This window comes from Prunus mume, linkage group LG7 (genome assembly GCF_029339155.1).
Source record: "Prunus mume cultivar Tortuosa linkage group LG7, ASM2933915v1, whole genome shotgun sequence".
NCBI classification, from domain to species: Eukaryota; Viridiplantae; Streptophyta; class Magnoliopsida; order Rosales; family Rosaceae; genus Prunus; species Prunus mume.
In genome coordinates this window covers 20,165,295-20,187,017 of record NC_142704.1, presented here as the reverse complement: position 1 = coordinate 20,187,017, position 21,723 = coordinate 20,165,295, and the positions used below count along the sequence as shown (strand labels likewise).

Below are 21,723 nucleotides of genomic sequence, written 5' to 3'. Positions count from 1 at the left end.
TGGCAATCTTTTCTGATATGGTGGAACGATTCATGGAGGTATTTATGGATGATTTTTCAGTTTTTGGTTCATCTTTTGATGATTGTCTTCACCACTTGTCTCTAGTGCTTAAAAGATGTCAGGAAACAAATCTGATTTTGAATTGGGAGAAGTGTCACTTCATGGTAAGACAAGGAATTGTGCTAGGCCATGTTGTTTCAAGCAAGGGAATTGAAGTGGACAAAGCCAAGATAAATATCATCTCAAATCTACCACCCCCTTCCTCTGTTAAAAGAGTTAGAAGCTTTCTGGGCCATGCCGGATTCTATAGAAGGTTCATCAAAAAATTTCGAGCATTTCAAGACCATTGTGTAATCTCCTTGCTAAGGATGCTGTTTTTGAGTTTGACGAAACTTGCATGGAAGCTTTTACGACCTTGAAGAAAGAGCTAACTTCAGCCCTATTATCATACTCAGTTGGTCTTTACTATTTGAAATAATGTGTGATGCCTCTGACTTTGCTATTGGTGCAGTTCTAGGTCAAAATAAGAACAAGCTTCCCCATGTGATTCATTATGCGAGCCGGACCTTGAATGATGCCCAACTCAATTTCTCCACAACAGAGAAGGAGTTGCTTGCTGTGGTTTTGCTTTAGAAAAATTTCGTTCTTACCTTGTTGGTTCTAAAGTAATTGTTTATTCGACCATGCTGCTCTTAGATACTTGCTCACTAAGAAGGATGCCAAACCACGCTTGATCAGATGGATTCTCTTGCTGCAAGAGTTCGACTTGGAGATTCGAGACAATAAGGGATGTGAAAATATGGTGGCTGACCATTTGAGCAGAATTGTGGTTGAAGAGCAAGGAGAAGCTGTACTACCCTTGAATGAGACTTTCCCAGATGAACAACTATATGTTGCCCAAGTCAAAAAACCATGGTATGCTGATTTTGTTAATTATCTTGCTTGTGGTATTCTTAGAAATGATCTAACTTATAAGGACAAAAAGAAGTTCTTTTTCCATGGTTAAACATTATGTTTGGGATGAACCTTTCTTATTCAAGCATTGCCCAGATCAACTCATTAGAAGATGTGTTCCAGAAGAAGAACAAGAAAGCATCCTTAGGCATAGCCACGAATTGGCTTGTGGAGGCCACTTTGGAGCTAAGAAAACAGCACTTAAAATTTTGCAATCAGGTTTCTTTTAGCCCACTCTATTCAAAGATGCATTAATTTTTGTGTTAAGTGTGATAGGTGTCAAAGGATGGGAAACATAAGCCGCAGGAACGAAATGCCATTGAAGAACATACTCTTTGTGGAACTCTTCGATGTATGGGGTATTGATTTCATGGGACCATTCCCATCTTCCTTTGGATATACCTACATACTTGTTGCTGTTGATTATGTGTCTAAATGGGTGGAAGCCATAGCCACCAAAACCAATGATCATAAGGTGGTGCTGAAGTTCCTGAGGGACAATATTTTCACAAGGTTTGGTACTCCAAGGGCTGTCATTAGTGATGGAGACAGCCACTTCTGCAACAAGCCATTTGAAGCACTTATGAAGAACTACAACATCACCCACCGAGTGTCTACACCATATCATCCTCAAACTTCTAGTCAAGTAGAAATAAGCAACAGAGAAATTAAACACATCCTAGAGAATGTGGTGAATAGTACAAGGAAAGATTGGGCTGCCAAGCTCAATGATGCATTATGGGCTTATAGGACTGCATATAAGACTCCCATCGGAATGAGCCCTTATCGTCTTGTGTTTGGGAAAGCCTGTCACTTGCCAATGGAGCTTGAACACAATGCTTTTTGGGCCATCAAGAAGTTGAATTTTGATCTGGACAAGGCCGGCCATGTTAGAAAGTTTCAGCTCAATGAATTGGAAGAAATTAGACATGAGTCCTATGAGAATGCAAGGCTTTACAAAGAACGAACCAAGAGTTACCATGATAGGAACATTCAACGGAAAGAGTTCACTAAAGATATGTCAGTTCTTTTGTTTAACTCACGTTTGCGTCTCTTTCCAGGAAAATTGAAGTTTAGGTGGCTTGGACCATTCACCGTGGTCAATGTTTCTCCCTATGGAGCTGTGGAGATTCAAAACGCTAAAGATGACTCGACTTTCAAAGTAAATGGACAACGTTTAAAGCCATTCTATAAGGGAGTGTCAGTTGGAATTCAAACTGGTCATGTGGTGGATCATCTTTCATTTGTACAATCAAGTTAGCTAATCGCATAATGTCTTGCCAAGAAATTAACTAAGGCGCTTCTTGGGAGGCAACCCATGTGTTGAAGAATAAGGTGCTTGGTAGCGGTCGACCTAATCGCATCAAGAGGGAGTTTCTCTAATCCTTGGTCTTAAACTTTCCCCTTATTATTTACATGTTCTCACTCATCTTTGTTATGCTTTAACATTGAGGACAATGTTCAATTCAGGTCTGGGGGGGAGGTTTTCAATTTTTGTTCATTTGTGTTTACAATTTTCGTTCGCTTGTCACTATTTTTTTTTTATTCTTATTTTTTAGAATTTCATACAATCAATGCTATGGAGCTGCCATTGAGATTTTCATATCAGAAATTTTACACTTCACAAAGCTTTTGCTTTTAGAATTCTAGTGGCTAAAGTACCATGCTCAGATTCTTGAAGGAGAATAGTGGAGACAACCCTAGTGAGCCATTTCGAGCCTAATTGCATTCTTGAGAGGGTTTAAAGTGTTTCTATTCCTCATCTCTACTTATTTTCTTTAATTCACTCTAAATGATCTCATTGTTCCATTTTGATTGAATACTAAGGATGATTCTCTTTGCAGATATCAGGTGCTGCTCTCATTCATGAATGAACTCATTGAAGTGATGCTAGGCTATGTGTGTATAATCATTCTCTGTGCTTTCTTTTCACCCTACCCATTCGTGTGTTCCATCAGCTCTCTTGCAGCCAAACACCTCAAGCCTTTTTCTTCTATCACCCTCATAATTCCCCTAACCTTGTATCTCAATTTGAGATATTTAACCTATTATAGCCATACCCTATAGCTTAGAAATATACCAAGGTGTGCCAAGATAAAGTTTGAAGCAAGGAAGTTGCTGCCACATGCCTAAATGTAAATTGGTGTGAATCTGTGCAATGAAGTTAAAGAAGAAGTAGATCAAGTCAGCAAATAAGAAAGATAAAGAGAAAGTGTTTCGATTTGATCTAAATGTGAAATATAAGGTCTATACCATGATGCTATGAAGTTGCAGCCATACCATTCTAAATCAATGATACCTTGCAGATCAATGAAGAATGCAACCTTGGTATGTTCTTAAGTTAATCGTGTTCCTTCCAACTCTTCCATTTCCCCTAACCTTAGCCTTTCATTACAACCTTGTGAAAGACCTAGCTGATCTTTGAGGATGTATTCATGGGTGCTGGTATGTATGTGTGTATCTCTATTCTTAGTATTTGATTCCCTTCATGAGATCTAACCAAATATTGTACTTCTATTTCATATACTCACTTATGCTTGTTTGAGAGAATAAAACCATAGGTTCTGAGTGATTGAGTGCTATATGTGAGAATTAGAGTTGAAGCATGTTCTTCCTTCAAGATTTGAGTATGTTTAGTTTAAAGCCGTGTGCCTTTGAGCTATAGCTTCCACTTTACACACTTATTGATCATCTATCTTGGCAACTCTATGGTGTTGGAGGTATGATTAAAGTTTTCTTTCATTTTCATTAGTTGTTTTCAAAGTTAGTTTTCTAACCTTTTGTTTTGTAGAGTCAGTAAAGCGTTTGTGGGTATCGTTTCTGTTAAACCCTCAGGAGACACAACTCCTCCTACTAGGGATGCCTAGAGGTTTAAAGGCTTGTTGCATATGCTCAATGCAATCGAGTTACCTGCAGAAGTGGTTTAGTTAACTTCTTGTTTTGTTTTTAACTTTGTTTTCTTTTGTTTTGCTCGAGGACTAGCAAAATCTAGGTCTGGGGGTATTTGATCAGTTCACAATTGCATATCATTTTGTACTCTTCTAACTTATGATTTGGTTATGTTATTGAGTCAAACTTGTGCTTTTAATCCCTTTTCTGTTTATCATTCAGTTCATTGGGCCTTAGGTAGCAATGGTGCCTTTGGATAAGAAAAGATGCAAAATGGTGCAAAAACGAGCAAACTGAGTTAGCAACTCATTTCGGCCTTAACGTCTTTCTCCCAACTTGGAGTGGCCCAAATAATATGTGGTTGGAAAGATGAGAGTCTGAACTTCAAAATGGACTACTCAAATGTATCAATTGATTAAATTGACCCCAATCCGTGGGCCTATCAAAATACACATCAAATCAGCCACACATGGGAGACAAGACAGCATGGAAACTTAGAAGGATAGGCAGCTGAAATTCCTAGAGGCATGGGCTACACATCAAATCAGCCACACATGGGAGACAAAGCAGCATGGGAACCTAATGGGTAGCTCAGGCAATTGGGAACAGCTAGGAATGGGTGTGCTTCACCAGCTAAAGGGGAGCACGAAATTGCACTCTATAAATAGAGAGATGTACACTCATTCAAGGAGTCACTCCATTCAGCCTAAAATTCACTTCAGCCATCCTCTAACACTCCCATCCTTCCCCAAACACTGCATTCAGTCCCAAATCACCAAAACAGCTCCAACAAGCCTTCCTTCCATTTCCCTACGAATTTCCTCTTTCTCTGCCATCACCACTCACCCAAACTCATCCCAAATCACCTCTTTAGTTGACATACTCTAGATGTGAAGAAGCTCTTGGAGCAGCATTAGACGTGGAGAAGCACTTGGAGAAGCCTTGGACACCACAAGTAACTTCAGAAATGGGTTTTTCCACTTTTATTGCATTCATTATGTTTTTCTCATTTCTGTTTAAGTTTCATTTCCATTATGAGTAGCTAAATTCATAACTAGGACTTCGATGTAACCTAACATGAATATTCTGGGTTTATAAGTTGAAGTTTTGAGTTTCAAGTATGATTCATGATTCATGATTCATGATTCATGATTCATGTTCTTATTCATTATGCTTATCAGTTAATATGCTTGTTTGGATGATTGATCACCATTAGAACTTGTATATTAGCTATCTTGGTTTGAATCAAGAGTAGACATCATGCTTTGATTCGAATTGAACTATGAATAAGAAAAGTATGTATGGACATTCGACAACCGGGATTAGATACATGCTTGGTTGTTTAAATTGTTCTGCTATGCTTAATGGGTTCCTAATGCTTAATTTAGGTTAGACAACAAATGATCAAGTTAGGGAATTAGGAACACAAGGTTTGGACCAGACACCATGGCCTAATCATACTTTAGCTAGAATCAATCTTTGAATCCGAATTAGACTTGTCACTTGACTCCTTATAACCCAGAATTGAATTGTTATGGTGAATCAAATGCCCTAGTCTCCCAATCTGTTTTCCAGCCCACAAAAACACACTTTGTTACATTTGCTCACTTTGCTTTTGTTTGAAATTTCATTTTGCCTCATTTGTTCAACAATTACAATCACTCTTGCTTTAAATTCTATTTTAGACTTAACCTTCTACTTTCTTGAATTTGGTAATCTAAGTGCATAACTAATTTTAACTTCTCAGTCCTCGTGGGTACGACCTCGTACTTATCTTGCTATATTACTAATTGGCCCGTATAATTGCGAATTAACATTTTAACAACACTCAGCTGGTGGTGGTGCACTCCAAGTGTACAGATTACCTTATTTTCATTTTCAGTATTTAAATGTCTTTGTCCTTTTACTTTCATTTATTTTTATATTACTCCATTTACTTAAGTTTACAATGTAAATAAGAAAGTACCCACCATTTGGATTCAAATAAAAATACTAGAAAATCAAATTCTCATCAAATCAAAATATGAAAAATCGGTTTTAGTGCAAAATACGCTTTAGGCTAAAAATGATGGCTCATTAAGTCAATATATACTTCATACTAAAATCTCATAAAATCAAGTTTTCTTATTTGATATGTAAGGAATAAAAGTTGCCAAAAATTATCTTGAGAAAATGATTATTCCAAAAAACTATTTTTCATACTTACTCAATATTTTTACATAAAACAATTTTTCATGTATGATATGAATGCATGAAGAGACTTAATGTCAATCTAGGTAAAAAGCCTTAAATGTTCAATCCACAATAAAAATTTAAATTTTCAAAATTGGACGTCCGCTAAAAAATTCCTAAGTCCTCCAGTGCTTGGGTCGTATTTACAATGGATGTTCGATCTGGTGTCATGGACCAAAATGGGTGAGTGGTCGCTTGTCATGGATACGAATTTCCTCATCTCGTTAATTTGAATCAAAATGCCATCAAGTATTTTGTTTCGAATTGCTTAGCCAAAACCATGCATTTTAATTTGGATCCGAGGATGGAACCACCGTTGGGCTACATTAGGCTGCCCAGGGCAGCCTTGAACTTAACCAGCAATTTTTGCATGTACAATTTTAGGGTATTTGACATTTAGGCTGAGCCAAGCTTGAGCATCATAATTTATTCAACTTCAAGCTTGAACAAACCTCAAGTTTTGGCTATCAAATGATTTTTTCGAGCTCAAACTCAGCTCAGCTCATTTTTGTATTGAGGGTTGAGCTAATATTGGCTCGGTTCAACTTGTTTTTCGAACGCGCTTAACTATAAATTTGGCTCACATCAATGAGAAATGAAAAATAACAAAATAAATAAAAGTAAAATATTAGAACGAAATATCCTTACACCCTTATTAGGTAGTCTACCCAGCCTCATTTCTTTGCTAATTATCATGTATGATTGGTTAATCATATTTTTGCAGCTTAAACTTTCTGCAAATTAAGAAGATAGCATGCTCCTAAGTTTGAATGAAGTTTCCGCTTACTTAATTACTAGAATAACTAATTAATTTATGGTTAACTAAAGTCCTCATAGCCGCCTAACCTAGTTAATTTATTTTGAATACAAATGATAGTTTAGACTATAAGGGGGAATGGGGTTTCTCACACACATATTATTACCAATGTGTCATGGGATTTCGAACCTGAGACTACTAGTCTCCAAGTAGTCTCTTTTCACTGAGCTAGACTCGTTGGCAACCCAATTTTATATATACCCTTTAATATTTCTTTATTTCCTTTTGTTCATTATTTTTAATGGACCATTCAAGGTTAAATATTTGTAACAATATTTGTAACAGTAATGGCAAACCAGTTGGACTTGGCACCATGATTTGCTACCAGGGCAGCCTTCCATAAATGAAACAAATTAATTAACTCAAGGTTTCCCGCCGCATTGTTCTAACTGTATAGAATACCAAGCATTACCAAGTCCTTCACATTCCAGAACTCTCGCAATTTATGTATATCTCATGCCACATGCCTAGAGCCTCATTTGGCAGTTTGTTAAGAAACCAAGTTCCCAACTTAAGCCAGAGACCTTCACAACCTTGAATTTGCATCATCATCTATACAAGAATTGTTGCAGGCCAATATTCATACCCAAAATCAAGCTCTTGATATCTCTTATTACAAGTTCATCTGAAATTGAATCAGATTAAAGATGGAGAGCAAAAAGTGTGTGGTGTTGCAAATGCAGATCGTATATCTTCTTTGCTTGCTTTTCATGTCTTCTTTATCACTGGCTGCAGATGAGGAGCAAAATGGCATGCAAACTTATATAGTTTGGGTAGAAAAGCCGGTGGCTCAGGGATCTTCTGCACAATCTCATGAAGATTTGGAGAGTTGGTACCAGACATTTTTGCCAGAAAGTACTATTGCAACCTCAAACCAGCTGTCGAAGCCACGAATCGTTCATGCATACCACAATGTGGCGACCGGGTTTGCAGCAAAACTGACACCGGAGGAAGTGAAAGCAATGGAAAAGAAACCAGGGTTTGTGTCAGCTTATCCAGAGGCAATCCTGCCTTTGCACACAACTCACAGCCCCAACTTCTTGGGTTTGAACCAAGGGTTGGGATTTTGGAAAGGATCAAACTATGGTAAAGGTGTGATCATTGGAGTTTTGGATACTGGGGTTTCACCAGATCATCCCTCATTTAGTGACGCAGGAGTGCCTCCTCCACCAGCTAAATGGAAAGGCAAATGTGAGTTCAATGGCAGAGTGTGCAACAACAAGCTTATTGGTGCAAGAAACTTCAATGGCATAAGCACTGGGCAACCTGCAGGAGACCCTCCACTTGACCAAGAAGGCCACGGGACCCACACGTCCAGTACAGCCGCCGGGAACTTTGTCAAAGGCGCCGCGGTGTTTGGAATGGTCAAGGGCACAGCGGTTGGCATGGCACCTTATGCTCACTTGGCAATCTACAGAGTGTGCTCTGTGGCAGGTTGTGCTGAAGGTGACATTTTGGCTGCAATGGATGCTGCGGTTGATGATGGGGTGGACGTGCTTTCGCTCTCCCTTGGCGGTTTCTCCCGTCCTTTCTATTCAGATGGGGTTGCAGTTGGTGCATTTGGAGCAATTCAAAAGGGAATTTTTGTGAGCTGTTCAGCTGGAAACTCTGGTCCTTCCTATTCTACTTCATCAAATGAGGCCCCATGGATTCTCACCGTCGGAGCAAGCACGATTGACAGAAACATCAGAGCAACAGCACGGCTCGGAAACAAGAAAGAGTACAATGGCGAATCTCTGTTCCAGCCTAACAATTTCAACTCAAAAATTATGCTACCTCTTGTTGACGCAGGCTCACTTGGAAACCAAACAACAGCTTTTTGCGACCCAGGAACTCTTAAAAACGTTAAAGGGAAAATAGTTTTATGTGAGAGAGGTGGAGCAGGTGGAAGAATTGACAAAGGAGCAGAAGTAAAAAGAGCTGGTGGAGCTGCCATGATTCTCATGAACCAAAGGATTGATGGCTTTAGCACATTAGCTGACCCTCATGTGCTACCTACAGCACATGTGAGTTATGATGCAGGGTTGAAAATCAAGTCCTATTTAAAGTCAACCACAAAGCCTACAGCCACAATTTTGTTCAAAGGCACTGTTATTGGAGATAAACATGCTCCGAGTGTTGCTTCCTTTTCATCAAGAGGACCGAGCACTGCAAGCCCCGGGATTTTGAAACCAGACATCACTGGTCCCGGTGTTAGCATCCTGGCAACATGGCCTGTTTCAGTGGACAATGCCACAAAATCTAAGGCAACATTTAACATAATTTCAGGTACCTCAATGTCATGCCCTCACCTAAGTGGCATTGCAGCCTTGCTCAAGGGCTCACACCCTGACTGGTCACCCGCTGCTATCAAATCAGCAATCATGACAACCGCTGATGTACATAACCTCGGAGGTAAGTCCATTGTTGATCAAACACTCAAGGCAGCAGACCTTTTTGCAATAGGTGCAGGCCATGTTAACCCTTCAAAAGCAAATGATCCAGGGCTAGTCTACGACACGCAACCGAATAATTACATCCAATACCTGTGTGGCTTGAATTACACAGACAAACAGATACAGATCATAACCCAACAAACAGTGGATTGCTCCAAAATTGGAGCCATACCAGAAGCACAGCTAAACTACCCTTCATTTTCTATTATAATTGGCTCCAATAAAAAGACAAAGTCTCAGCTTTATACAAGGACAGTGAAGAATGTTGGGGAGGCAAATTCAACTTACAAGTTGGATATTTTAGCACCACACAAAGTGGATGTGAATGTGAGCCCTGAGGTGCTTAAATTCACAAAGGTTAAGCAGACTATTACATATCGTGTGAAGTATGTTGCACAAGACGGTGCTGGGAAGGATGGTGTTTTGTTTGGCAAGGGATACTTGAGATGGGTTTCTGATAAGCACAATGTTACTAGCCCAATAGTTGTGATCTTTGGGTCCTAGGGAAGCTAAAATTTGGAAGCCCTTTGAAGCTCACTTTGTATGAGTGGTTTAATGAAAGGTCCATATATGGCACTCACTGCAGAATTTCGCCACATTGTATACAGCCCAAGCTTTTGGTCACTGCATACTTTGTGTCTTTAATCTCTATGGACTTTCTTGCAAATAAAGTATTCATTTGGATCCATTCTAATAAGATAGAAGAACTTTCGAGATTTCTTGTGAAAGAACTACTATCGCTTTCATTTTACCACATGGAATTGTGTCTAGAATTAACTTCCTTTTCTGCCATCATTAATCAAAATCGTTGAGTTAGTCAGTTTCCTAAAATCAGATTAGCAAAGAAAGAAATTAGATACCAAGAAAGGAAACAAAAGAACTTTTCTAGTTTCTACACTAACAGATACATTTTAGAGTCCTACTAGATATGTCTCGAGTTTTCGAAACAATGCCACATCGTTTCTAGACTACTTCAAATACTCAAGTAATTTCCACCCAACCACTCATAATTAGGTTTCACAATATGCATAAGAGGGTTTTAGTATCGGTGCAATGATAGTCTTCCACATTTGAACATTTATTTTCCAATAAGTATATCCATGATGTATGTAACTATAATTTTAACTGGCAGTCTAATAAGATAGTATGTTAAATTGCTCACATCTCAAATAATCAAGTTAAATCTTAAGAAAAATTAACTTTGAAAACGCTTTGGTTAATGTTGTTCTAGATTTTTATAGAAACTAAAGTAAAAAAAGTAATAAATAAGTAAATACTTCTTTTTCTTTGAATTGGTTGTCCTCTTTTCCCATAGGTCAAGCCTTTTTATAATATATATATATATATATATATAAAGCAAAATGTAGAAAATGATGAAATATTCAAAATACTAGAAAATACCCTTGGTTAATTCAAACATTAAGAATTGAAATTATTAATTAAATGAGAATAATATAGTAAATTCATATTTTTTTATATTAAAAAATTAAAATTGAAAACAAAATCAGATTATAGGTCATACTTTTATGGAACATAACTACCCATATTATCTTTTCTTAATTCTAAAAATAAAATAAAAAATAAAAAATAAAACCAATTGGCACATGCGTGAGCATGTACCAAGGAGCTAGTAATATGTTAAGGGAGAAACACATGTGTGCAATGAGAATAACGTTGTTTTCTTTATTCCGACCGTCGTATTATCGTGTGTGATAACTTTTCCACTGACATAGCGTGATTGGTGATATATAAAAAACAATGTTATCCGTTTCATATAAGTTTTTTTGATTTCAAGGTCATCTTCTATAAACCAATTGGATACAAATAAAAAATAATAATAATAATTAAAATTGAAGAATTACAATTACCCCTAAATTGTAATGCTGGATGAAATGAAACAATAAACAAGCAGGTGGAGGAAGGAGATGAGCTGGTAATAAATAAATAAATAAAACAATCTAGAAACTACCATTACCAAGAATTTCCATCTCTTTCTTATTTTTTGACCAGAAAAAAAATGAATTTGATGATGTAAGGAATAGAAATATACCCAAAAACGCAATTGCAAAGTAGTAGAATAAAAATTAAAATGGCTTTTCTGAGGTCAGTGGCTACGACAACTGCCATAGCTGCCTCTGCATTACCTGCGGCTTTTGCCCTTTCTTCACTCTCTTCGTCTTCCTCTGCCTCCCCATCTCAATCTTTTCGGTTCCTAAAAGCCCAAAACCTCTCCTTTCTCTCCTCCACACCATCTCTGAACCCAAATCGTTCCTGCCTCGCTACAAACTCGCCGTCAGCTATCCGCATGGACGCGCCCACGTCAGAACAAAAGCCATCCCATCAGGTTCGCTGAAATTCTTCAACTTTTTTTTTATAACTTTTTTAACATTTAATTAATTCTCTGAGTTTTCATTAATGGGTTTTAAACTGATTCTTCAATTGACTTCAATTTCGTTGATGGGTTCTATTATAGCTCTTGAATTTATTTAAACTTTCTGTGATCGTTCAAAGCTGAATCTTTAAAGTTCTTTGTTTTTGAACCGCAGAGCGATGCTGCCTTGCAAGAGCTGTTGGTAAGTTTCACCCTTCAAAATTTTATGTTTTTATATTTAGTTCTATTTATTTATTTCATAGATGATGTTTCAGTTACTTTGTTTCTCCTTGTATGTTATGATTAAGCTATGAGTTTTCTCAAATGGAGTAAATTTGAAGTATTTATCAGGAAAAAGTTACAAATGTAAATAATTATTAGTGATGAAAATTAAAGGATTATGCTAATTTGGCTGAAAAATTAAAGTTCTGGTTTTGATTCGTTATTCAGACGGAGTACATGGTGGATATGAAATGCGAGGGTTGTGTTAACTCTGTAAAGAATAAGCTACAAACTGTTGATGGTAAGCTTTTCTGAGCTAGTGCATTACAAGCAGAGACATTTGCTTCTTTTATGCCCCCTTCTTGTTGGCAATTTATCTTATAATGTTCTTGTTCAATTGGTTTTCTTCTAGGGGTCAAAAGTGTAGAGGTGGACCTTAACAGCCAAGTTGTTAGGATTCTAGGTTCAACACCTGTGAAAACCATGACTGAAGCTTTGGAGCAGACGGGTCGAAAAGCAAGATTAATTGGGCAAGGGATCCCAGAAGGTTAAATTTTTTTTTTCTTTCTTTTTCATCAATGCAATGCTGGTTTTATATTACTGTTTTCTCAATTTGTTACTGATTTGTATTCCATTTAGGGTACTCAATTCTTTCTCATTAATTTCTTGTTGCATGACACTATGATGCAGCTTGAATAAGGATTCTTATTCAATCAAGTATGCTACCAAGTATAGTAGAATCTGAAACGTGAACTAACAGGACTGTGATTCGAGTATGATTGGTGGATAATATACTAGATGATACCATCTGTAAAAAATTTGTGTTGAAAAATATAAATGACCTCATCTAACAGTTAGCATATACCTATGTTTTGAAAAAAAAAAAAACTTCTTTCTTGTTGCCTGTCGAAGATCTTCTAATTTACATGAGGTTTATTGCAGTCCTGTTTCCATTAAGAAGAATCTAAACATCCTGTTTTTACTGCAGCAGAATTCCTTACTTGTTGAAGTCATAATTTGGTTTGTTGCTGAATATTATTTAGTAATCATGAAATTTTATGTTGATGGCGTAATTCTTTTTTTTTTTTTTGGTTTACAGATTTCTTGGTTTCTGCGGCTGTTGCTGAATTTAAAGGTCCAGATATTTTTGGTGTGGTTCGTTTGGCTCAGGTGAATATGGAATTGGCTAGGATTGAGGCCAACTTTAGTGGGTTGCCACCTGGAAAACATGGTTGGTCTATCAATGAGTTTGGTGATGTAACAGAAGGTGCTGCAAGCACTGGAAAAGTGTTTAATCCATCAAAGGAAGAAGCAAATGAGGTTTGCTTTGATATAAACCTTCTCTCTGATATTTATGTTTGTTTTGATTTTCCATGTATTAGTAACTAATTATCTGACTCCTCCAAGTCTCGTAGGACGAGGTAAAATGATATATAATTTGGAATAAATCTTGCCAGTAAATGTTCAGATCAGTGTTGCAGAGTTCTTGCTATTGTATTTGAGGCACAAACAAGAAAACTACAATATGTTTAGAAATTATGACTATAATTTGTTTGTTGTATTAATTAAGAACTGTATATGTTTGTTGTATTGCTTGTTCAACAATTGATTGCTCTTGAACAAAATTTGCATGCCAGTATATATTTCCCAAGACGTGTTTAAAGACTTATTGAGTGGTATAATTTCACTATTTTATATTCATGGTTTATATTTCCCAAGATATGTAATTTCTAGTTCTAGTGCTCGCTTGTCTTCACAATGACGTTCACATTTTATGGCAATCTCTAAGTGGTATGCTGAATTTTTTTCAGCCGCTTGGCGACCTGGGAACATTGGATACTGATGAGAATGGTAATGCCTTATTCTCCGGCGTCAAAGAGAAGTTGAGAGTTGCTGATCTCATCGGCCGGTCATTAGTGGTATACGGTACTGCTGATAAGTCGGACTCTGGTATCAAAGCCGCTGTAATTGCTAGAAGTGCTGGAGTTGGTGAGAACTACAAAAAGCTTTGCACTTGTGATGGAACCACCATATGGGAAGCAACCGGCAACGACTTCGTCACCAGCAAGGTCTGATATCTGAAGCAAGCCCTATCTGGGGTCATAGTCTAGTTGAATTTCTTAGGCACAGTGATTGTATTTTTCTCTCTCTGTACTGCATAAAACCTTTGTCCAGTGTTAAAAAAAAAATGTTCGTTTTATCAAATAAAGGAAATGATTTCAACCAATTTGCATCATCTTGTCAAATATACCAAAATTGGAAAGATCGGATGCTCACCCTAGCCCTACAGATCAGAGTTTTAACAATTCTCAACGCCCCATTCACTTTGATGAGAGGGCAACACAGACTAGAAGAAGAATTGGAGAAGCTAGACAAAAGAACAGAGTGAACATTCTTTAACTGTTGCTACCAGGGCCGACTGATACAGAAACCATGCTATATGCAAATAATTGTAGCAACACCAACAATCACAGCTTGTAAACCCGGCAAGAACTCTACCGCTCAATAATAAGTAGAACATAACAGAACCAAAAGAGACTTTACACAGCAGAGAAGAAAATCCAGTCAGGATCTAGCACCAACTGTGCTGGCAAACATCAAAACCCACCAAACCAAAAATAGGATACAGTTGCTACAATAATTAGCAGCTCATGCTTTCAGATGAGGCAAGAGCCCTTCTTTTTTGGCCATTTCATAGAGCGCAATGGCTGCTAAAACCTTTGCATCAGCTGTCATGCACCAGAGCTTTTCATAGGGAACCACACAAACCTTAATCAACTCCCCATGTTCTCGAAGACCCGTCTCTTTTCCTTGCAGCTGTTCAATAATCTCTTTATTCACCTGCCCTCTGTACAAAAAGAGACTGATTTCTTCATCGCACCCTCCCTAACCATGAAAAAACAAAAAAGAGTGACCCTTCACAGACAGGTGGAACAAAAGAGAAAACACGACTATATTATTTGTATAATACCTGAGTTTATTCAATCTTAAATTACAAACCCATGGTTTTAAACTTTTAAAATGCAATGTTTTCTGCATCCAAATTAGTTTCATGTTTTTTCTTTTATTGGGCCAAGAGAGAGCATATATTTAACGCAAAATGACTATTGGAGTTATATTTTTGTGAGTTTTATAATGGTTAAAATATATGGGATCTTTCTTTCCTTCAACCAATTCTCACCTGCCTATTTTTATCAATGGGAAGATTTCCTACATTTTTAGTTTCAATTTGGCATTTGATCCAGAAAATAATTAACACCAACTTACTGGTGAAGGAAAAATTCTGCCCCCAGTAGATTGGTTGAGGAATGCTGTGAGGTCCACCATGTCTTCTTGTTTTAGGCATATGCCAGTCTCCTCTTCAACCTGCCAAAGTGTTGTGATAAGAATCATGCATCTTAAGTTTGAGTAAAATTTCAAACCTTGCAATATGTCACAGTTAGTACATTATAGTTGAATATCACAGAAGCTGAAACATGACCAAAGAAAATTTCATAAAATTTTACAAGAAACATTTTTAGGCCTGACAAAAATTCCAAGATAAATTAGCAACAAGAACACATTGGACAATGTTCATTTGCATCAACATAAACAACTAGATGTACCCATGAGTAACAGAAGACAAAGTCCAACCAAGAGTAAGATGAGAAAGAAGCAATACATGATAAATAAAAAATCAGATTTAACAGAAGACATTGTATATAGTAGAAATAATGGAGGACCAGAGTTCATGTGATTGTTATCCCCTATATTTGGGACAAAAGCAAGGATAATGAAGATTAGTTAGAGAAGACTTAGGAGAGATATGGCTACCAAGTGAAGTACAACCAACCACGAAATTATGGAACAATAATCTTCTCGATAAACCAAACCGTAGCTTGATTTATGAGTAAACTAGTTCAATTTTCAGGCATGCCCTTAAAAAAATTTGACTCAAGTTGATATACAGACACGTATATACATCATATTGTATTTGTACAAACATAGAGAGACCTCACGAATAGCAGTGCCGAGAAAATCGCCCTTCTCGTTGTCCAACATTCCAGCGGGCAACTCCAGTATGACCCTTCCGACAGGGATTCTAACCTTGGACATGCACGGAATTTCAACACAGTTTGAATACATGGGAAGTACAATACCGTTTATTTACGTAATAACTTATTGGGCATAATAATACAATGAGTGGATTTTCACATAAAGCAAAACCTTCAAAACAGATGCTCTAAATACCAAAGTAAAGACCTACCTGTTCAGTAAGAACAGCATAGGTCTTGTCCTCTGAGTCCAAAAGAATAAGCACAGCTACGGCCGGTCCTCGTGCAAACACAATACCTGGAACCTAAGTAAGTTTTACTTCATAATGAAGCAAGAGAAAGAAATCAAGAATTATGGGCACCAATGAAGACCAAAACAAGAGAAAGCACATCACATAGGCATTATCATCAGATACCTTTTTCCTAGTTTCTTTATCAAACACATCTGCAACAAATTTCAAAAACCCAATGCGCTTTCCAAACATATCCACACCCTGTTACCCACAAAAATTAACCAACCAACTATTAGCAGCGGCTAAAGGGTCGATTCTACAACAATGTTTATATACCAATTCTTCAAAATTCAATCAAAAAACCTCAACAAAGCACTGAATTACCTGAATTAGAACTCGTCTAAGAGACAATGCACCGCCGTACAAAACCCCATTTTCACTTTCCATGTTCTTCAGCCACTGCTTGAACAAGGACGAATCGATAGCACTCCTGCAACATTAATTTTAACATTTCCATTACTGCATAATTAGCATCGTAATTATATATTTATGTTTTAAAAAGAAAAAGAAAAAAAGGTGAAAGAAAAGCGTGACTCGCCTGAACTCGGAATGGGAGATATTGGGAGCAGCGACGATCTCGACGGGTTCGGTGAGTTGACTCGGGAGAGTGATGGAGTGAGTTAAGGGTGGCGAGTCAGACGACATTTTGCAGCAGAAGGATCGAAGTTGAAGGCGAGTGGAAGAAGAAAGGCTGAGTCTTCTGGACAAAGAGCTCAGGCTCAGAGGCACTGAAGCTTGAAGAAAACGTGTCATCTTCCACAAACCGCGAGTTCTCTGTGTACACGTGTATATGCAGTGTTGTTTAATAAGGCAAGTCTGTTGCATAAACGGCACGTCGTTTCCTTCTTTACTTAAAACTGTTTAGCTCTTTGTAAGAGGCTTCTAGCTCAAGTTGTTAAAGAGTATTTACTATGCACCTAAAATCACAGGTTCGAGCTCCTATAACATCTTAGGTCATCTTGATCATAGAAATTTAAATGTAGTTGGCTAAAAATTTAGCCCCCAAAATATTAATTTTTTAAAGAATAGTGCAAGCTAAATTTTTCCATCTCCAACCATACAGGCTATATTTTTGGGTCATTCATATTTTATTATTTTGACAAAAACTATGGTACAACACTCATACATTCAACAACTATATATTGTTTAATTTAATTAAACTACTATTTAGAGATAATATTTGCAGGTTCAAGAAATAATAAAAATTAAACGATGGCAAAGTTGACCACATTTATGATTTTTTTTTTTTTTTTTTTTATTTTTAAAAAAGGGAGCGTGTAGGTCAAGAAATAATAAAAAATAATCGACCAAAAAATCTGCAGGTTCGTAGGAAATAATTTATGACTTAGTTGGTTGCATGCAACGATCATTGCCAAGAAGAAACATTCAAAAAGCTATAGGTTCGTTGTGATACATGGCAGACTAGTGCTCCATTTATTATTTAAAGGATAATGCTAGGGGGACCATCTATTTGTACCATATTTGTGTACCAACTGATGTGGTTGTTAAGTTGTCTATGCCACATCATTAAGTGAGTTTTTAATATTTTTAATATTTTAATATTTTTTTACCTTTCTCTTTACAGACTCATTTAAATCATATTAAAATCATTAAAAAATTTCAAAAAAAATCTCCGCTCTCTTCTCCTACCTCCTACCCAGCCAACCCTCTCTCCCTACTCAACCCCACCTTTCAGCCACCCCTCTCCCAGTCGCCCATCCGATGTTGGGGATTGGTAGACTTTATTGCCAAAGCATAATAGTTTGGGCTCGAGTTGGTCTCAGCGCCTTTGTGCTCGTGCCATGAGGCGTAGGAAATTTCAACAGTAACATATGTGTGGAAATTAAAACCTTCATTTGGGCCATGGCGGCGCCCAAGAATGACGTTATGGTGTGGGGCAATCAATAATGAGGAAAAGAGTGGTATCAGTCGTCATTGAGTCTTGCTCCAATAGAGATAGGAGATGGTGCTCCCAATAGGTTGGACCACATCGCTCGAAAGGCTCACCGGGGTGTGGCCTTCGGTCAAGCAAATAAGGCGGGACTTGAAGCTCGTTGAAGGCATTAGCAAAATCACCTGCGAGCTGCAGTGTCTACCAAGATCATGCGTCGAAATTAAAGATGTCGGGCGGATAATGATTGGGTCATCATGAGGGAGAATAATGCCGCGCTCCTCCTCCTCGCAGAAGGTAATGGGGCCCAGCCTATTTTTTGTTTCTTCGGCAGGCATCCCTACTCAGTGCTGAAGACCTGATGTGCATAGGTTGAGTGGACATAATGTTTGATGGAGTTGATGGAGGTTCCAGCCATGGTAGGGCCTCCACTGATGGTTGAGATCATGTTGATCTGCCGTTGGTGAGGGTTAGGTAGGGGTGGGAGGTTGCGCACGTATTTATCCAGTTTCCCTTCACGAATAAGTCATTCAATGATGTTGCGCAAGGCAACACAAGATTCGGATATCGTGGCCACGAACCGATAAGCGATGAAGACACATGTGTTAGGCATAGGCTTGCGGCTGGTTTTGGGGTAGAGGTGAGTCGATAGGTGTCTCGTGCACAGGGACATTCTCATAGGTAGTGTTTAGGGTGGTGAAGACCTCAGAACACAGGTTTGGGTGAGAATGGGAGTGGGGCCGGTCATTTGTCTGGGGGTTGCTTCCACTAGGCGGTGGTGGTTACCATGTACGCCCGCTTGTTATTCTTGATGGTATCTTGATAGCTATCCTTCCTCTTGGGGTCTTGGGCACCGTGGGTGCTTGTGTGCAGGCGAGAATGTTGAGGTGGACTGGAATGGGTGGCGGTGGAGGATCGACAAAGGATTACACGTGGGGTGGTGGGCTCGCTTGGAGTTGAAGTACTCACCTTGGCATGACTGCATGCTTCACTAGTTCGACATATGTGTTCGAGGGTTGTTGTGGACGAATACCGTAAGTTGGGCTCTCGGAGGCCAATCTTGAAAGCACTTGAAGGTAGCGCGGTCATCGAGTCTCGGCAGCGGGAGTATTCATGGCTGAACTTGGCTGCATACTCCCGAAGGGGCTCGTCCTCACCCTAACAACCCGGTCCTTAATTAATATTTAATTATTAATTTATTCCAGTAAAAGACCATTATAGCCCTAGAATATTTTAGTAGTTTAAAAGTGCGTAGAGCGCGACGAAACGAGTCCGTAGACACGTAGTGGACTCGAATCGGAGTTGTAACGAAGAAGTTACGATCAAAATAAGTTCAATGGCATAAGTAAATATTTCGAAATTCAGTTTTAAAAACCCAGAATTCTCTTACTGTTGGGATCTCAACGGTGACTTCCAAGGTGATATCTCTCAGCCCGACCACCAAATCGAGCAAGACCAGTGCCAAACGAGCCACATTACTCCCCTCTTTTAGTCTCAGCCCATCCCAGCCTCGATCCGCCGTCATGGTCGCCATAAACCGCTACGAAATATGGCGGTTTGGACAGTTTTTTATGGAATTTCACGGAGCTCATTTGGACACCTCCGGCCACCAAATCGGACGAGTGAGGTATGGTTTTCTAGCTATTTTCCATGCTCTAGCTGCTGGTTGGGTAGGATTTCAGAAATTCCAAGCGTAAATACTTTGATTGCTAAGTTAGGTTTTAGATTTTGAGGGTGCGATTACAGCCACTTCCGTTCAGTTTTTGGGGTAAGTCTAAACAAAAGTGGCTCCAAATAGGTGTTACACCTAGGGTAGGAACCTTGAGCCACGATTCGAGTTTTTCCGACGAGCGTTATCGCTTTAGGCACCACACGCCGCCAGCCCATGTGGCGGCGGCGTGGGCAGCAGTGGGGACCACGATCGATCCTACAATAATCTCCTAGTTCTCACGGCGTGTATGATTTCGCGGATCTTAATTCGGATAACGTTTGAACCCGAGCGGATGCGGACTAGTATGTGATTTACGGGTTCGATCGTTTGAACCGTTAGATCGCGATCAATTTCAAGTATGTTGATCTAGGTAATTCCGAGGATCGTGTAGTATTTGACGGATCGTAAAAGCGAGTCCCGGTTACTCGGGAATGTCAGCCCTAGGCGAGTTTACGATGAAACAAGCGAGTTGCGGATCGAGAGCAGAGGAAAGAACTACGCTGGCAGATCCCTTCGTAAGGTCGTAGGCAGCCTCTGATTATCAAGCGCAGCCACGAGTTAAAGCCTTTGAGTTTGTGTTTTTGTTTTCAGGGCATTTTGGTCATTTGTGACCCACAACCACCAAGTGTCAATTATAAAGCGAGGATTCGGCCCGGATTTGAAAGTAGAATTTGGGTCAGGTCGTTTCAATTAGTATCGAACATTAGGTTAACTTCCTGTAGATACAGCATCACATGTGCATCTTGATTTTTAAGAAATTGTTGGACATTTCCTATGTTATTTTACCTCATTGGCGTAGCTGAGTAAAAGATATCCAGAAGGGTTTGAAAAATTTGTTGAGGTTTTCATATGAAAAACATGTTATACCTGTTATTATATATATATATATATATATATATACATATATGTCAAGAACTGAGGTTTAGCAAGATGATTAATTGTGTTGTAAGAGTATAAATTTAATATTGGAATGATATGCTAAGCAGAGAGCAATGTGGTTAACTAACTAGGTAAGTAGTTGATGTATATATTCAGTGGTTGAAAAGGGAGAAATTTAATTTTTGGTTTTTAACAGATTTTGGTATATATATATATATATATATATATATATATATATGGATATATTTTAAGTTCAGTTGAAAACCAAATTATTGAAAGTTTATGTAAATAGCATACTATAATTTTCAAACCCACCACAGGGTACCCCAGTTGCCTTGAGCAGTTTATGCCCCACGAGTTTGAGGGCGCTGAACCGTGTGGTGCTAGTTTGCGGCTCGGATTGAGGTGTTGTTTAGAGACACTGCCGGTTTGTGGATCAGTGACTACGATCCCCGAATCACGCAAGTTTGCGGCTCGGGTGGACTTGGTGTCACCGAGACTGCCAGGAATTGTGGTTACCTAGAATTGCGGATATCAAGAATTGTGGAATATCGAATTGGTATTACCAAGAATTGTGAATACGAGAATGGACAGAATATCAGGTGTGATTTACCAAGAATTGACGGATACCAAAAATTGTGGATATCAGGAATTGATGAATTAGATATGAGGGTATGCCTAAGTGGAGAGCATTTAAGTTTTAAGAGGCTTTTAAACTAAATTGAGGATTTTATACAGTTACCACTATTTTCTTAAGCATCACAATTGTTTTACAAGTATTATATGAATATATAGATATATATATATATATATATATATATGTTTATTTATGAACCATACGTGAGTTTGATACAAGAGTATTCGGAGCTTGTCTATTTTATTTTAATCCAGTTTGCTTTAATTTCTCTTATTTTATTTTATTTAAGTTGTTGACCTTAATCTTTTATTATTGGATATGGTAATAAACAGTTCCAATATTTCTAGCATATTTTGCC

At 38.3% G+C, this 21,723-nt stretch overlaps 2 protein-coding genes and 1 pseudogene across 3 annotated transcripts; 2 read left to right on the top strand and 1 right to left on the bottom strand.

Moving 5' to 3' along the window:
• Positions 1-7,377: 7,377 nt before the first annotated feature.
• Positions 7,378-10,052, top strand: LOC103337347 (subtilisin-like protease 3 pseudogene; annotated as a pseudogene).
• Positions 10,053-11,374: 1,322 nt separating this feature from the next.
• Positions 11,375-14,147, top strand: CCS (copper chaperone for SOD1). The gene is made up of 6 exons (XM_008240505.2): positions 11,375-11,671; positions 11,874-11,900; positions 12,149-12,221; positions 12,333-12,467; positions 13,020-13,240; positions 13,732-14,147. Exons 1-6 carry the CDS (start codon positions 11,417-11,419, stop codon positions 13,993-13,995), a joined length of 975 nt encoding a protein of 324 aa, XP_008238727.2. The 5' UTR covers positions 11,375-11,416; the 3' UTR covers positions 13,996-14,147.
• A 142-nt stretch (positions 14,148-14,289) lies between these two features.
• NUDX14 (nudix hydrolase homolog 14) lies at positions 14,290-17,017 on the bottom strand. Of its 2 annotated transcripts, XM_008240503.2 has the most exons (7): positions 16,786-17,017; positions 16,572-16,677; positions 16,371-16,448; positions 16,167-16,259; positions 15,914-16,006; positions 15,188-15,286; positions 14,290-14,806 (listed from the first exon to the last, which is right to left on the bottom strand). In XM_008240503.2, the coding sequence occupies exons 1-7, from the start codon at positions 16,998-17,000 to the stop codon at positions 14,570-14,572; spliced, it is 921 nt and encodes a 306-aa protein (XP_008238725.1). In that variant the 5' UTR covers positions 17,001-17,017; the 3' UTR covers positions 14,290-14,569. The 2 variants fall into 2 exon arrangements, with proteins under 2 accessions (XP_008238725.1, XP_088897531.1); XM_089041405.1 differs by lacking the exon at positions 15,914-16,006.
• Positions 17,018-21,723: the final 4,706 nt, after the last annotated feature.